The sequence below is a fragment of the Artibeus jamaicensis genome, unplaced genomic scaffold (assembly GCF_021234435.1).
Source record: "Artibeus jamaicensis isolate MK-2021 breed Jamaican fruit bat unplaced genomic scaffold, CSHL_Jam_final scaffold_3151, whole genome shotgun sequence".
NCBI classification, from domain to species: Eukaryota; Metazoa; Chordata; class Mammalia; order Chiroptera; family Phyllostomidae; genus Artibeus; species Artibeus jamaicensis.
The window spans coordinates 834,999-851,978 of record NW_026522037.1 but is presented as its reverse complement, the minus strand read 5'-3'; the positions used below and the strand labels follow the sequence as shown (position 1 = coordinate 851,978).

The 16,980-nt window shown below is 62.6% G+C and overlaps 1 protein-coding gene across 7 annotated transcripts in view; it reads left to right on the top strand.

Annotated features, from left to right (window-relative positions):
• Nucleotides 1–16,980, top strand: part of MAD1L1 (mitotic arrest deficient 1 like 1) — a 171,325-nt gene that overhangs the window by 138,329 nt on the left and 16,016 nt on the right. For all 7 annotated transcript variants that reach the window (XM_037137887.2, XM_037137888.2, XM_037137889.2 and 4 more), the window contains one exon: nt 3,616–3,820. In XM_037137887.2, the coding sequence (XP_036993782.2) occupies nt 3,616–3,820 (205 nt within the window). The remainder of the gene's footprint in view (nt 1–3,615; nt 3,821–16,980) is intronic.

Here is a 16,980-nt window from a genome sequence, read left to right as displayed (position 1 = left end):
GGGTGGTTATTTAACTGTGCTTTTTAATTCTCTTCCCGTCTCTGCCTCTCCAGCAGGGTCTGTTAGTATGCACAGCAGGCCCAGGGAGGCAGGCGTCCGCCCCAGGGGTATAGCCAGGGGCTGCGTCTCCTTCGCCTGTCCTGGGGACGGCTGTGGTCGCTCTGCAGCAGGTCCAGCCACAGGCCAGGCAGGGGTCTCTTGGGATTGTCCTCTGTCCTCGTGTTTTGAGCAGAGAGCCCGAAAGCTCCTTAAAGGTGGAGATCTCCAGCCTCTGTCCTGTGCAGAAGGGAAGCTGAGGCTTGGCGCCCACAGGAGGCCTCAGGGCACCAGCAAGTTAGAGGCAGTACGTGGGTGTGACCGGGGTGAGGCAGGTGCTGCCTGCTACCCACTGCGTCCCCATGGACTTGGGACGCTTGCTCGTAGTCTGGGATGCAAAGGGACACAGCCATCAACCCAGGCTTGCGAAGAATCTGAGCAAGGAAAGAAATCCACGCCACGGGGGGCTTGGGGGTGGGGAGCAGCCTCTGCACATGCCCACCCAGCCGGCCCCAAGGTGCTGGGGTCCTGGGCGAGCCCCGTGCCCTCTCTGGACTTGAGACAGCACCCCCACTGCCTTCTCCTCAGAATCGAGCACCTGGCGCCACGCAGGCCCCGCCCCGGTGCTTCTCTGTGCTCATTAGCGGGCGCTGGCTCGAACCCTCGGCAGGGAGACATTCAAGTTAGGTTGGTCACTGCACCACACTTCAGAGGGGACTCGGAGCTTTCCCTTCTCGGATTCCCACCACCTCTCAGCATTCCCCTGGCTGTGGATCAGACAAGGCAACGCATTTTTAGCAGCTCAGCCATCTCCTCTCCTTTCCTGGAAGCTGCCCTGCAGCAGGGCCTTCCACTCGTCCCCCATTTGCTCACCTGCTCGGGCAGCCCCCATGGCGCTCCTGCACAGGCACCGTACCCCTGCATCCGCAGCAGGCGGGCGACAGCACTGGGAGGCCCGCTCCTCTCCTCGCCACCACGCCCGAGGGAAGGGGAGCCACACCCTGGCTCAGTCCACGTCAGTGGCTGCCATTCATCCTTCAGTGACTGGCACTGTGTGCCCCCCCTGTCCTGCAAGTGGAGCAGCCAGTGCAGTGGGGTTAGAAGAGGATGCTCGGCCCCCACCCCTCCCGCAGCAGGCCATGCGCTGCACCCGTCCCTGGGAGGGACAGCAGCACAGCAGTCCTGTCACCGTTGTGAGCCAGCTGGAGCATGGCGCCCACCCTGTTCTAACCTTGGAGAGTCCCGAATGCACTGGTCTGGGCCCCCAAGGAGTCTCTCCCCATGTGGCTGGGACCAGGAGGTGCTCAGTGGCCTGCAGCATGGTACCCATCTCACCTCCCATGGAGCCTCTGCTGGAGGTTTGCTGTGGTTTCCTGGTACTTGGTGGCAAAACTGCCAGAACTCTGTGGCTTGAAACAGCAGCAGTCTCCCCCCCACCCGGTCTCTCCGCTGGTCTCTCCTGGGTGTGTTCACCTAGATTTCAGGCAAGTGGGCCTGCTGGGCTGATCACCTGGGGTGGCTGCAGGAACAGGCCTCTCTGTGGGGCCTTTCACCCCAGGGAGGCCCATCCATGTGTCCCTGTGGGGCCTCAGGCATGCACACAAGAGGCAGGCTGGACATGCGAGGGCCTAGGCCTCCCACACACCACACTGGCTTAGAGATGGTGGGGGACTTCACCAGGAGGCGTCTGGGGGCAGTGGGCACAAGGTGACCTTCTCCCCCAAATTCCTGTGGGCTGGGGGGTGTGGAGATGTGGTCAGGAGCCTTCCGCTGTGGCTGCTTGTGGGGGTGGAGGCTCAGCCTCAGCTCTGGTCGCCATCAGCAGGGCCACCTCTGCCCTTCACGCTCAGGAGCAGGGCAGGGAAAGGGAGTGGCTTTCACTTGTGGGTACATGTTGGTCATGTCCTGGAAGTGAGGCACCCACATCAGAGGCCAGTCCTCGGGCAGGAGCTGAGCGGGTTGGCGTGTGACACCAGCAGACTCTGCCTGTAGCTCGCCCTTCCATTTGAGCAGAGACCAAGAGCAGAGAGCGGGCACTCAGTCCAGAGTGGATTCGCCACAGGCTGTGCTCACAAGGCATGTGGCAGTGTCCTCGTGGCCTGGTTCTGTAGGGCTCCACTTGCCAGGACCTGGGACCGGCAGACTAGAAGATGCCCCTTGCTCCCCTGAGCAGTGTTTGTGGGCAGCCTGTGGACTCGGCTGAAGGCTGTGCTTGGCTGCCCCAAGCCTCAACCCAGGCCCAACCAGTGGTTCACAAGGGCACCCCTCACCCCCCATTCCCCATCCAAGCCAGGCTCCTGCCTCTGTGGCCTTCTCGTCCTCATCTTCACAGTGAGGTCAGGCTCGGCTGTAGTGCCGCATGGGGCAGAGGGAGTGACCAGAGGCTGATTCTTCTGTGACCAGGGTGCTAGCAAGGCTCTGGCTTCCGTGTCACCTGGCAGGCGGGCGTATCTCTGCCAGGAAGCTTCAGCAGACCTTTCCCCCACCCCTCGCTTCCCCACCGAGAGCCCACAAGTCTCAGCTACCACTCGGGGCTCATGAGGGGCCAGGACAACATTGCCATGTCCCCCGGAGGTAGGACAGCATCTCCACCTGGAGGCGTTCACGGCCTCCATGGGGAGATGGACATGTGGTGCAGTGGGTGCCCTAGGGGGCCACAGGGCAGCCAGTTCAAAGGGCAGTTGTGCTGGGCCCCCAGCAGCAGGGAGGTTGGTCAGCTGGGTGCAGCACACAAGCCGGGATACGGTGGCAACAGGATGTGCCAGGCCAAGGAGCCTGCGATGTGTGGTGGGCCCGCTGGTCGTGGCAGGGGCCAGGGCCAGACCCAAGAACTTACGCTGCACGTATGGGCATCTGCAAGCCCCTGGGCCCGGCCAGCATGTGCAGTGGTGTCTTGTCCAGAGCCATGCCCTCTGGGGGTCGTGGGGCCTCCCCCCCACACCCACGACCCTGCGCAGCAGTTCTTCCGGTCTAGTCGTCCGGAACGAGGGAAGCTGCAGAAACTGCCACAGCCCGAGAAGTGGGAAGAGGCCAGACCGGAAGTCACCCGGGTCCCGGGAGAGACCGAGGGCTCGGGGGCCTCACGCAGTGTGCAGCAGTGTGTCAGCACTGGTCTGTGCGTGGGGCCTGCGTGGGAGGCAGGGTCTTGCGTTTTCTGTGACTGAGGGTACTTTCAGTCCATGGGCCCTGCTCTTAAAGACCGTGAGCCAGGGTGGGAGAGGCTTGCTGAGGGTGGCCCTGCAGGCTGGCAGGGCCCCGGTCGTCCGACCCTTCGCCAGTAGGGTGTGTGAGAGACGTCCCTCCCAGTCCGTTTGCACACTTGGCAGGCAGGACTGAGAGGAGGGACTCGTGCGCCGAGGACAGTGTTGCAGAGGCGTGAGGGGCAGGTCCACTCTTCGCTCTCTCTTCCCATTTACTCCTGCAGGTGTGGGGCGGCACTGTGGCTCGTGGGTGGGGCTGGTGCCGGGTCTGTCCCGAGAGGGTCCTGGCTCCCATGCTGCATCCGTGCAGCGCTTCTTCGCTGTTCACCATCTGCTTCCTGCGTCTTGACGCTGGCTCCCCCGCCCTGTGCTCCTGTAGGGCGACTACGACCAGAGCAAGACCAAGGTGCTGCACATGAGCGCGAACCCAGCCAGCGAGGCGCGGCAGTGCCTCCGCCAGGAAAAGGCCCGGCTGCAGGAGGAGTGCGAGCGGCTGCGGAAGCTGGTGAGCGCCCTGGAGAGAGGCGGCCCCATGCCGGCTGACTTGGAGGCTTCCTGTCTGCCCTCATCCAAGGAGGTGACAGGTAGGATCCTCACCTTCCTTGATGGCCACTGGGGCAGCTCGGGCGTCTGTCTGTTCATCTGCCCACCCAGTGCAGGTTGCCAGTCCACAATGGGAGGGGCTGGGCAGCAGGTCTAGTGGCTGGGTCTGCAGAGCAGCAGGAGGTAACTCAGGCCGAAGTGGAGAAGCCACTGGCCAAATGGAGTCCTCTCAGACCCCAGAACAAATTGGTATCATTTAGCAGTTTACCGGTGCCCATCGATCAGGAGTAAGTCCAGCACTCCATGCGAACGGGCCCCTTTCACGGGCCTGAGCACCCAGCACAGGCCTGGCTCAGAGGCCCCAACGCCGCTGCCGCACATGCTGTGTGTTTCCAGTAGGGCAGTGACCTCTGGGACAGTGTGTGTCACCTCCAGGGGAGGGGCCCCTGGTGTTGGTTCACTAGAAGCCTCGCAGTTGCCAGGCCCTGCCCTGAGAAGAGTACTCGGAATGTGCAGAGAAAAGCGTGTCCACCAGCGCAGAGGGGGGGGCCCTCGGGGTCCCCGTTTTCTCAGAGTCACGTATCTATGTGCCACACACGTGCGTGTGACATGCACGTGTACCATGTCACCTGCCAGCCACAGACACTTGGACGCTGGAGGGCAAAGCACAACACCATTTCTGTTCAGTCTCCCCCAAGTGAAGGTCCTGGGCTCAAATCTGGGTCCTGAGAACCATGCGCCGTGGAGGCTGGGAGGCAGAGGAGGTGGGGGTGAGGGGGGGCCGTGCGTCCGTGGGCCACCACGTCGGTCCTCGCACCCACTGGGGTGCCGCAGGGAGCTCACCTTGGTGTTGCTGCAGCTTGAGGCTCCCGCCTGTGGTCTGTTGCCCTCCTGGCTGGCTGAGCACTCTCTCCAGGGTTATCCACACCCTCGGTGGGGGACAGGGTTGAATGTGTATGTTCCTCTTCCCCAGACTGGCACTCACAGCCTGTTAGAGCAGCATCGCTCGGTTACCAGGAGCTGCTGCCAGCCCAGTGTCCTCTGACGGGGGGTGAGTGGAAAGGCAAGCTGGCACACCCCCCTGGGCACGGACTCACCCACCGGAGGGGGTACCCGGCCTCAGGGAGGGCCTCCCCCCACTCTCTCAGGAGAAGGACAGACCAGCGGGCGCAGGCTGAGCTGGGAACTAACCGTCCAGGGGGACGGGGTGGCTGTCGTGTCTGTGCCCACCCTTACAGACTACACGCCAGAGCGTGTCCCCTTCATTGCACAGCCTTTTAGGTGGTAAGTGAAGGTCTGCCTGGTGTCGACCTGCGTTTTCCAGACCATCCGTGAGGAGGAGCGCGCTGCTTCCTCTCCCAGAACCTAGTCCTCCAGCCGGAGCTCCCTCACCTCTTCCTCCCATTTCCCCCGAGGCTTGCAGCTCGTTCACAGTCTTATCTGTTCATCCTATTACTTTTAAGCTCAGAAAGTCCTTTAGTCATTTTATTAATAATCCTATTTTCTTTGGGATTTTTTGGCTTTTTTTTTTCTCTGCCTGAAGATGTGATCTACGTGGAAATTATTCTGACATTGTGGCTCAAGGCCAAGTGCAGACAGGTCGTCTCCTGGACCATGAGCATCCCCCCGGGGACGCTTGTCATCCAGCTCTCACTGGCCTGGTAATTTTTAGCGTGTCCTCATCTTTACCACGTTGGATCTGTGTTTGTGTTTTCTGGCTTTTTAACTTCACTTATCTGTACCATATTTTTAGTAATTTTAACTTTAAAATGTTTTAGTATCTGGTAGAGCAGGCATTACTTTTTTTAAGTCAAAGATTTCCTAACTTGTTTATTATTCTAAGTGAATTTTAGGTTTATTTTGTCAAGTTCAAGAAAGGGCCTTTGAGAGGTTTTGTGTGCCTTGTTTGGTAGTGAATGAATTGTCTGCCTCCCTGTGTCTGTGTGTGGACGGGGTGGGGAGACGCCCCGGGCACAGGCTCGTGCGGCAGCACCTCTTCTCGGGGACACGCGGAGCCTCCCTGCAGAGGCCCCATCTGCGGGGCACTACTCCCACCCTGGGGCCCCTGGGGCTCTGGTCCCGTCACCTTCCCTTCAGGAGCCGCTGGGATGGCCTCCAGGGTTCTGCTCTTTGGCCAGCAGTGCGGCCTCAGTCCCCGCCGCCCTGGCAGCAGGCTGACCACAGGGTGTGGGTGTGTGATCTGATGTGGTCACAGTGATAGCTGTGGTCTTCATTGCCCAGAGGTCTGGACCTGCCAGGAGCTCGTCTGTCATGCAGAGCCTGCTCTGCTGGTGGGGGGCTGCACCGGTGCTGTGCCCCAGTGTGTCCCATGCAGGACGGAGACACCCACCTTCACAGGTGGGGTCCCAACTCTGGGAGGGGCAGGCGAGCCGGGGCCGAGTCTTCCTGGGAGTTGCCAAGGGCCTGAGGGTCCAGATGCCAGTCCCACCCACCACCTACCAACTGGGCAGCCTGGGAAGGGCTTGTGCCCTCCGAGCCCCAGCCTTCCCCTCTGAGAAGGGGGACTGTCTGTGCAGCCAGGCCCAGGGGCAGCTCAGAGGGCCCAGCAAGGCTGTGGTGGGCAGCCCCTGTCCTGCTGGCAGAGAGTACAAGAGGGGCACATGGGCTGCGCCTGTTGCCAGGTGGGCACTGGCCGCAGGCAGGAGCGGGCTGGCGCTCCAGTGTCTATCTGCCCCAGGCCTCACGGCCCCGCCAAGGTCAGCCGAATCCCCATGGTGCAGGCAAGGCTGGCAGCCTGGGTCAGCCTGCTGCTGTGTGTCGGAGCTGGCATTGTCCCCAGCGGGTCTCAGGCCCGCCCGCCAGGAGAGAGCACCTTGCACTCTTGGCTGCTTCCAGGTGGGGCTTTGCTGGAAGCCGGCTGGTACTTCGCCGCTGTGTGTCCTGGCTGCCCTCGCCCCCACGCTTGTGTGTCCTGCACGTCAGGGTGGAAGACAATGCCAGTGATCAGGACTCCAGTCAGACTGTCATTTAGTTGCTGGGTTTGCAGGTGGGCAGCACAGAGCAAGGGGCCAGCCTGGCCCAGTCTCCTGGCTGTGCCGGCCCGTGCTGCTGGCTCTGCTCCCAGTGCATGAGGACCCAGGAGGCCCTGCCCTGTGATTCACACCCCCCTTGCCCTGGGCCACCAGCTCCACCTGCATGGGAGGCCTCCGCTAGTGTGGGCACCAGCCCACCCTCTCCCTCCGTCCCCAACTTCTCTCTGCTGTTTTGGAGACGGTGGTAGAGAGCCTGTGGGCTTGCCAGGGCTGTCTGCAGGGAGCCAGCAGCAGGGTGGCAACGCTGGGGACATCGTGCTGCCTCAATGCCTGGACAGCTAGCACAGGGAGCCCTGCTGGCGCCAGCCCATCTGCGGCATTGCTGCCTGACCCCTCTACTCAGTGTCTCTCAGGCACTGCAAATCAGCATGGTCACACTGAACCCCCAAAATGGTAAGACGCCACTGCACAGCTATCAGAATAACCAGAGCACAGACGGCACCAAGTGCCGGGGCCCTGGAGCCACGGGAACCTCACTTGCTGCCAGTGGGGTGCAGACAGCGCCCTTGAAGGGGCATATTGGAGATTTCTTACGAAGCCGAACACTCTCGCACTGTAGGGTCCAGCTAGTGGAAACGTGTGTCCCTACAAACACCTGCCCAGGGTGTTTGCAGCAGCTTAGTTCACGATCACCAAGGCCTGGAAGCCACTGAGACGTCCTTCAGCTGTGACAGACGTGCACGCTGTGGTCCAGCGGGCGGAGGACACTGCCCATGAGTGACAAGAAACGAGCTGTCAGCCATGGAAAGACACAGAGGGACCGTAACCACACCCCAGTGAGTGGCGGAGGCCGCTCTGATGAGGCTGCGAGCTGTGTGGTCCCTACTCGGGTTGTTCTGGGAAAGGTGGACCCGGGCAGTGTGAGGAGATCGAGGGACCAGCAGTGTGAAGGGTGGACACATGGGGAGCTCAGCACACACGGTCTTGCCCCAGGACGCACGCACCACGAGGACCTGGCGTGGACGGTGGGCACCAGGATCGGTGGCTGTCAGTGCACGTCCGTTGTTGTGCCAGACGCCCCACTCTGGGGAGGCCATGCGTGTGGGGACCGGGGGTGCGGGCACTGTCTGTACCTTTCCTCAGACTTGCTACGAACTGTCCTGGCTGGTGTGGCTCAGTGGACTGAGCACTGGCCTGGAAACCAAAGGGTCACGGGTTCAATTCCCAGTCAGGGTACATGCCTGGGTTGTGGGCCAGGTCCCCAGAAGGTGGCGTGGGAGAGGCAACCACACATCCATGTTTATCTCCCTCTCTGTCTCCCTCCCTACCCCTCTCTCTAAAGATAAACAGAATCTTTTTAGAAAATTGCTATGAACTTTAAACTTCTGATAGTCTTTTGAAAAACACCAAGCAGACTCTGGACCCTCACCTGCGTCTGATGTACAGTGGTTTCAGTGACACGTGGTGCTGTGCAGCCACGCCCACACGGTGCTACTAGAACATGCCCAACCCCCTGCCCCGCACGCAGCCCCTCAGCCACCGTCTGCCTCACCCCTGGCAGTGTCTCCTCTAGACACATCCCAGGAGGAGCCACAGCACACGGGCCTCTGCGTCAGCTCTGAGGCTCACCTGTGTGGTGGTGTGCGCCACCACCCGCTTGTCCGGGTTACTGGGGGCGTCCCCTTGGATGCGCGGCATGGCTGGTGGACCTTTTCTGGCTGCAGAGAGGAGCACGGCAGTGAGCATTCGGATCCAAGTCTGTGTGTGGACATAGGGTCTGTGTTCTCTGGGCTGTGAGTGGAAGTGCCGGCTTGTGTGGCGATTCACGTCCGAGCTTTTAACACGCTGCCCAGCTGTTTTCCAGAGCAGCTGCCCCACCCTGCATCCGCCGCCCTTCCACTGTGCCACCGCGTCACCCCTCGGCTGCCCTTCCCCGGTGCTGGCGATGCCGAGCAGGTCTCTCTGTGCTTGCTCGCGCTTCAGCCAGCTTCGGTGAGCGGTCTGTGAAAGTACGTTCCCGGTTTCTGACCAGCTGCTTGCCCTTTGATAAGCAGAAGCTTCCTGTTTGGGCAGTGTTTCCATCTGTGCCTAGTGCTTTGACTGTGGGCCCCAAGCCGCGTGGCCTCCCGTCCATGGGGGTGCAGGGAGGGGGCAGGGTGGGCGTGCAGGGCGGGTGTTCGCCGGCCTCCAGCTGGAGGCCCAGGAGCCCCCACAGCTTTCAGCAGCCGTCTTCCCCTGCCCAGTTGCAGGCCGGGTTCCGAAAATCTGCGTGTAGTGCAAGTTTGGATGTGGACCCTTCATCCCTTGAGGACACGGGTCCCGCACCCCTGTTACCCAGTCACTGCTGTCTCCTCCCCCACTGACAGCCGTCCCTTCCCCGTTCCCCACCCCGTTCCCCGTGGCACTGACTGCCTTCTGGAGTACTGCCGTCTGTCTTAACTGTGGTTGTGTGTGTGTCCCCTTGTGGGAATGTGGCCTCCACTGGGACTGGGACTTTGATGTCACTGTCCTCTCAGCCTGGGTGATGCAGGCACACAGTCCACTTTGTCCCAGCCTGGGGTCTGCTCTGCACTTGCTGCCACCAGCAGCGGAGTGGACGTGTCTGGAAACCCAGGGGCTGATCTCAGCTTCCTGTGGCTGCCGTGCCAGCACCCCTCCCTGCAGAGGCTCGTGGGGGTGGGGGGTGCCCTGCCCCGCTGGGTCAGACCGGCCGTGTCGGTCGTGCAGAGGCGGCCCCGTTCCTCGGCTCATGGCCCAGTGCTGTAAGCCCAGTGGGGCACCTCCGCGCCTGCTGCCTGCCCTCGTGATGACATGGCCCTGCCTGGGCCATCCCAGCGTCCCCGAGCTCCTCACAGCCGCAGGTTCCTGTCATCAGAGGAAGCCGTGCCGGGTCCTGGGCATCGGGAGGGGATGCTGCCTCCCTGGTCTGCGTCATGGTCACTTGTCGCCCTACTGGAACAGGGACTCCCTCCCTCTGACTCTCACTGGTGACCAGGAGCTGGGGGGAGGGGGGAAGGAGCACATGGAGCAGCAGGGTGGGGACTCCAGGCCCTGGACTCAGGCTGCGGCCTGGGCAGACTGTCACGCTGTGGGCCTGTGGAGGGGCTCCAGGAGCTGGGCCGCCTGGGCACACAGCCCGGGGGTTCTCCCCGCCCTCACTGCACTCTGCTGTGACATGGCGGGGTGGGTTGTGCACACGGGGTCCAGTGTGGTCAGGCAGGGCCTCCCTGGGCCACTGCGAGTTACGAACAGGGGGCCTTACGTGCTAGAACCAGCAAGTGCCTCTGCGATGGAGCCCGGCTAGAGACAGGCGAAGGGCCTTGCTGCAGTTCGTCCCTGATAGTGGCGTGCTTGCGCCCCAGAGAGCGTCCTCAAGGTCCATTCCCTCCCCAGCTCTAGTGGATGTGCTGTGTCCCTTCAACTTATTCACTCCTCCCACCCCACCCTCCAGGGAGGTAGGCTCCCAGGCCTGGGTCTGCCTGGATACGGGGTCCTCACCTTCTGAGGCCTCAGGGCTGGGTCCCAGACCCCGAGCACCCCTCTTTCTCTTCAGCCTCCCCCTTCTCAGGCCCTTCCCCCACAGGCTGCTGCAGCTGCGGAACCCATTCAGGTTCCTCTCTCCTCGTCTGCTGCGTCGGCAGGAGTCACCGTGTTTCGGGCCGCCGCTGCTGCGCACATTAGCAGTTTTAATAGACTGCCTGTCTCAAAGGAGGGGGTGAGAGCAGTTAAAACTCCTGTCTTGCAGAAAAGCAGGCAGACTGACTCAAAAGTGGCTTTGTCAGTAAAAGATGAGCTCTGAGAGGCTTCCCTCTTCCGGGAGGGAGGGAGTCACCTTCGAGGGTGCCAGGCTCTTGGAAGCCGTGTCAGAAACGAATGGCGCTCCTCGCACGTGGTATACCCCAGAGCCACAGCCCTCCCCCCAGCACCCCCACGGGTCTGGCAGCCTGTTCCCTGGGTGTGTCTTGGGGTCTGCGGTGTGAGCAGCTGTGGTGTTCCTCTCCTGGCAGTGTGGCCCAGTGGCTGTTCCCAAGTCTCTCGGCTATAACCCTGGTCCTCAGTGTCCCTGTCTTTGAAATGGAAGTGACGGTGGTACCACTTCACAGGGTGGTCGAGGAGTAAGTTACAAGTCACTGGCTGAGTGTTTCCAGATCCTTCCACATGGGCCAGCTGTGGGCAGTGTGGGCCAGTCCCCGCCCTCGTGGAAGCAGTGGCCAGTGAACAACCCAACAGAGAACGAGTGAAAATAAGTGAGAGGTAGTGAGTTCCATGAAGACAGCACACGTGGGGGCCCAGAGGTGCCCCACTGGTGCCTGGCACGTGGGGTTGGGCCCTCACAGCAGTGCTGCTGCTGCCCCGGGGCCAGGGCGGCTGTCCAACCTGAAGGCCTGGCTGCAGTGTCTGGCTTCTTTGCTCCCTGGCTGGGCCTGTCCCCACATTTGCCAGAGGCCCAGACGAGGAACAGACGGTGGCCTTCCACCAAGGCCCAGCCGGCCCCTCACTCCCAAAAGGGCCACAGGACCGGGAGCCCGGCACCCGGCTACGCTCAGGGACAGCCGTCCTCGGGGCCTCGGCTGCTCTCTGTTCCCAGTGGTGGGGGCGGGAGCCTCCCCGAGAACGTGATGTCGTGTCAGTGCCCGCCTGTCACCCGGGACTCTCCCACCCCGTAATCTGGTGGGCTGTAATTGCTGGTATCTTTTCAGACTGCTCTTGTGCAAGGTGACAGGCTGTTTGCGGAGTGAGCCGTTAATCACACAGATGCCCCTCTGGGGGAGCCGGCGCTGAGCTCGCCCAGGCGGCGTCTGCCAGGCAGCCTGGCCGTGGGCACGCGTGCTGCTCATCTGCATGTCATTCCAGGGCGAGCGTCTTCTCTTTGGTGTGAAACGTGCAATTTCCAGCCCCATGGGGGGCACAGGCTTGTAATGGAGACTATGCCTTGGGGGCCTGCGGCTTCAGGCTGTTCAGGCAGAGTCATCCCCCTGGGTGGCAGAAGGCTCTGGCGAGGGGACAGCAGCGTCCACCTGTCGCTGGAACCAGCAGCTGGGGACATGCCTGCCGTGCCCTGCGTGCTGCATAGGGAAGCTGGGGACTGGAGGCTACCCAGCTGGCATGGGTCTCGGCAGACGGGCCATGTGCCCCTCTGTGTCCAGCCACCCAGGCTCCTCCCTGAGCTTGTGTTTGGGATGGAGTGGGGCCTCCAAGGGGGCCCAGCAGGACATCCGGGGCCTCAGGCCAGCCGGGACCCGGACACAGACCAGTCACAGGCCTGCAGTGCCACCTCCCACAGCTGCTAATAAAATAGCATGAATATTTCATGCCTAATTATTAAATATTTAAAAATATAAAACTGAAATAGTTTAGGAGTCACAAGACATGAATAATTCAGCCCTGGAAATGTGGAAGCGCAGCCCAGCTTTGGGCCCGAGCAGAGCCTGTGGCCGCCACCACCGGCCTGGAGGCCCAGGAGCATGGCCGACCGCGGGGACCACAGCCCAGGCAGGCGCTCAGCAACACTGCTGCGGGCTCCCTGCCTCCTGATGCTCCATCTGGGGTCCGGCCTGCAAGGGACAGAAACAGAGAGGTCTCTGTAGCCGACACGTGGCCACCCCTGGGTCCGTGCCCAAACAGAGGCAAGGGCCCTCCTGGCCTTTGCCGGGCTCCAGGGGCCACTCAGAACACTCTGACTTCATGCCCCCAGCGTCCTTCAGGTGTGGGGGTCACATTCGGCTCCCACTCCCCTCCAGGTGCAGTACCTCACCCTAGACAGCTGTCGTGTGGCCCCACATTCCAGGCTTATGGCTGCAGTGGCCCCCAAGGGGTGTCTCTCCTCCAGACCTTCTAGACTCGCGTGCCCTCTGCCCATCACAGGCACCTTGATCCCACCCTGCCTGTCACTCCTTCAGGTCCATTCATAGCAGATGACAGTGCTGTCCTCCAGAGTTCAGGCAGCAACCTCGTCCTGTCACCAGTGTTGCCCTTGCTTTGTCACTTATCCCGACGTCCAGTCTCAGATTTGGTTTCAGGGGTGGCCCAGTCCCCTGCTGGTTTTGCTTTGGAGACTGGTCCCACTGCCGAGAGGTGACTGTCTCGAATGACCAGTGTCCTGGTGGAGTCATGCTGTCTGCCCTGACCATCATGACCCAGGCCGGCCAAATCTAAGCCACTGGCCAGCATGGTCCCCGCTTCCGGCATGCCACTGGCCACCTTGTGGGCACTGAGGAGACGGAGGCCGTGGGGAAGGAGCTTTGAGCACCTCCACCAGGTGGGCGGGATTCTCTGCCCGAGGATCCCCGCAGGCTGCAGAGGCAGGGGGTGCAGAGCTGAGAGGGTGGGCAGAGGGTCTGGGTCGGGGCCCACAGGCTGCCTTCTGCCCTGGAGCTGAGCTGGGAGCCGCTTGTCCAGGCTCTTGGGCAAGCGGAAGATGCACCCCCTCTGCGGGGCAGCCTGGTCTGCCCCGACCCCGGCCCCCACCCCCCGGCAGCCTGGCCCTGCCCCTGCAGCCTCCTCCCGCCATTCCACTGTGCTTTTGGAGCGCCTGAGCACCGGACTCTGAAGTACCGCAGGCACAACCAGGCCCAGAGGGAGGCCACCTCTGAGGGTGGAGCACCCGTCCTCTCCATCGCTTCCTTGCAGCCCGGACACCTCAGTGCTGGCCCTGGGTTCTTGTTCCCTTTTCAGGAAGAAAGCCGGCTCTGTCCCGAGTCCCAGAGGGACGTTTCAAAAGCTGCTTCCCACACTCCCAAACCCAGTGGCTGTGGGGGCCGCGTGCCCACTGGGCAGGTCCACAGAGGCTTGGTCCCCAGCCAGCTGCCTGGGCTGCAGCCCACAGTCTCGGAGGGTGGTGGCGGGGCATCACCTCCCACATCAGCGTGGATTACACAGGCCATGCAGCCCCTGCTCAGAGGGACAGGCGCGGCTCGGGCTCTCTCCTGCCCGTGCGCGCGCACACACTCACATGTGGGCCCCGAGGTGCACTGCTCCTGCTCTGTAGTGTCCCCACTGGTGGTGGTTCTGTCTTGTCGTCCCAGACATTCTGTGCCCCTCGCTCTGTCAGGTTCTGGTTCCCTACTCACGGGTCAAGCCCATCTGGAATCGTCCCCCAGTCCTTCCTGTCCCTGTGGTCCCATGGCCCCAGTGGGGCCTATTGTGTTCCCAGCCCTCTCCCCAGATCCCCTTCCTCAGCGCAGGTTCCTTGTCTCCTGCTGGCCCGAGCTCCAGGACCCTCTCTCTGCTGGGTCTGCATGGGCAGGGCACGTCCTCTAGGAGCCAGGGACAGTAGGGGAGCCATCTGTGAGTCCCTGCATGTTTGAGAGTGCCCCTTGCCCACTCTCAGACCGGTCCACTTGATCGAGTGTCCCACTCCAGGTTGGGAGCTCATTTCCCCCAGAGCTCCTCAGGCCCTGCCCTCCATCCGTCCCTGTCTCCATCTCTGGGGGGCACTGCTGAGGCTCACAGATCCAGTTGGGTGCTCGATCTTGGGAATTGTCCGGGTGTTGTGTAGCTTTTTCTCCCCATCCACAGAGCGCTGAGTGTTATCCGGCTGCACCCACTCACCCCAGAGACGCTGCCTTCCCTTCAGCTGTTTTCCTGTAGAGCCCAAGACTGCTCTGCCCTGTGTCCTGCAGCCTCATGTGGAGGCCCAGAACCCCTCTTTTGGCCACCTGCACCCGTCACGGTGCTGCTGAGCAGGGCACTGGGGGGTCTCCTGCCTCGTCAGGAGCGCTAGAGTCTGTGACAGTACTGGAGCTTGTGTCCCTCTCCTCTGCCTCCTGTGATGCCACATGTGGGTACTCCTCCCATTCCTCCCCGTGCTGGCCTCTCCTCCAGGTCACTACTCGCCTTGCTTTCAGCCGTCCCGTGATGGGCATCCCCTGCAGTGTCTGGCGGCCCTGAGGTTTGCTTCTGCGCAGGAGGCCAGCATTGCCCTCCCCGGGGCTGTTCCTGGTGGGCCCGAGCCGGGCCCGGGACTGTGGGCTGCGCCTTGGGTGCGCAATGGTGGGGACAGTCGGCAGGGACCACAGTCAGCAGCCTTGGGCCTGAACCACTTGGCATGTCACCCCTGTCTGGGTGGCACAGTGGGTGACCAGGCACAGGTGGAAACCTGCATAGGTCCCGTGGGTCAGCCAGGCTGGGGGCGCAGCTGCCAACTTCCTGCCAAGGCCTCCTCCTCGCCCCTCCCCTGCCCGGGTGTGGGTCCTGCGCCCTTCACCGCGGGTGTGGGCCTGACCCTGGGTGGTGGGGCAGTCCTCAGTTCCTGAGGCTCCTCTCTGGGAGGGCAGGGCATCACCCTGGGATTTTGGAGGAGTGCAGACCCTCGAGCAACGCAGTGCCCCTCCCCTGCCCCCGCCCCGCCCTGTGCTTCCTGCTCTCCAGGTGGCCTAGGCCCGGCCTCTCCTCCAGGTACATCTCACTTCCAGAGCACCACCCCCCACCCCCCACTGTTCCTGTCCCTCCCCCCAAGGGCTTCTGGGGCAGACAGAGCCACAGCTCAGAGGCAGCATCACTGTCACCTTTGATTAGCCTAACCGCTGCGCTTTAGCAGGCTGATTTAGGGTTGGTGGAGAAATGGCAGCAGTCCCCGCCAGGCTCCGTGCAGGGCTCTGGGGATGCAATAACGAAAGGCAGACCTGGGTCTCACCTCCTGAGCTCACAGTGCCACCCTGACAGTGTCAGACACTCTTCTGTGTCACGGCAAACATGGCCCAATGCAGCCACGCCACACGAGTCTCTCCCAGGGATGGGTCTTTGATCCGGGAACACTGGCTGCAGCCCCGACAGCCTCGGGGACCAGCTTCCCCGAGGAGCCTGGGGTCCTGCCCTGGGATGCAGGCCCACCCACAGGCCAGAGTGGGCGGGGGAGCCAGAGCACCAGGGCTGGACCTGCTGCTGAGGCCTGGGCTGGGGGCCGCCCCGACTCCGTGATGTGGAGGGAGGCCTTGGGGCCCGGCCACCTGCCTCCTGGCCCAGCTCTGCAGCCTGCACTCAGCTCCCCTCTTAGAGCTGCTCCTCTTTGAGGGGCCAGCTTCCCTCTGGGCACTGAGCCCACACAGCACTTGCTGTGCAGCCCAGTCCTCTGGGCTCGGCATGGGTGGGGCCCGCCCACTGATGGGGAGGCACTGCCATGTGGGGAGGGCCAGGAGAAACCAGGGCCCGGCACTTGGAGCCGATGGCGGTGCTGGAGGCCTGTCCGCTGCCCGGGCAGGACACAACCGCCAGACGGTTGGCCAGCTATCGGCCGGCATCCTTGCAGGGCCAGACCGTGTGCTCTCACAGCCCAGCTTGCCACAGTCCAGGGCCGCTGGCCTGGCTCAGGGGTGGGCATGGCTTGGGCCCACTGGGAGGAGGGGTGTGGACAGGCTGACCCCATGGCCACTCTCCTTGTGGCCATTTGCACCTCTTCAAAAGCAACTCACTGCTGTCTTGTCCGTGTGTGGGCCCCACCACGCTGAGGGATGAGCAGAGCCCAGAGGACAGTGCTTTCTCTGGGGGGCCAGGGCCATGTGGGCAGACTGGACAGAGACCTTTTCCTGCTGCCACCCTGGCCCCCAGCCCTCGTACCTGCAGACTGATGGGAAGGAAGCGGAATCGGGTTCCCTCTGCCTGCCAGGATAGCACCGTGCCCCAGCCTCGGCTGTGAACTTGATGTCCAGAGCCATGTCCCATAAACACTGCTTCTTCCTGACACCCCTCCCCAGGGAGGGCACCCCTCTCCCGCCGTCTTTGTGTGATGTGGTCGGTTTATGTTTGTTCTGCATCCTGCCCACTGGGCTCTTGCTACTGCCTCTTGAGCCCAGAGGGAGCCAGGTGTCGGGGCTGCATGGAGGACAAGCCTGATACAGCCAGTGGGCCTGGGCCTCATGTGCAGCCACAGCAACCGGTGTGGTTCAGGGGCCCAGCCATGCTGGCTCTTCACCTCTACGCCATACCCCCTCACCAAGACCAGCAGGGAACCAAGCGGGGTGGCTGTAGAGGGGGGGGGGGGCCCAGCACATGGTTGGGTGGCAGGAGAGGAGGAAAGGCCTTGGCACAGGCCAGACAGGTGCTCATGCGTAGTTTCTTCTGGTCAGTGTGGCTGGAGGGCAGGAGCCCAGGGCCAGTAAAGGGAGGACGGGGGATGGCTCCCAGGGCAGGCCTGCCCAGGCTGACGGTCCTGCACTCACTCCCCAGAGCCCCTGCGGCCAGGGCTGGGGGTGCAGGGTGGGGCTCTCCAC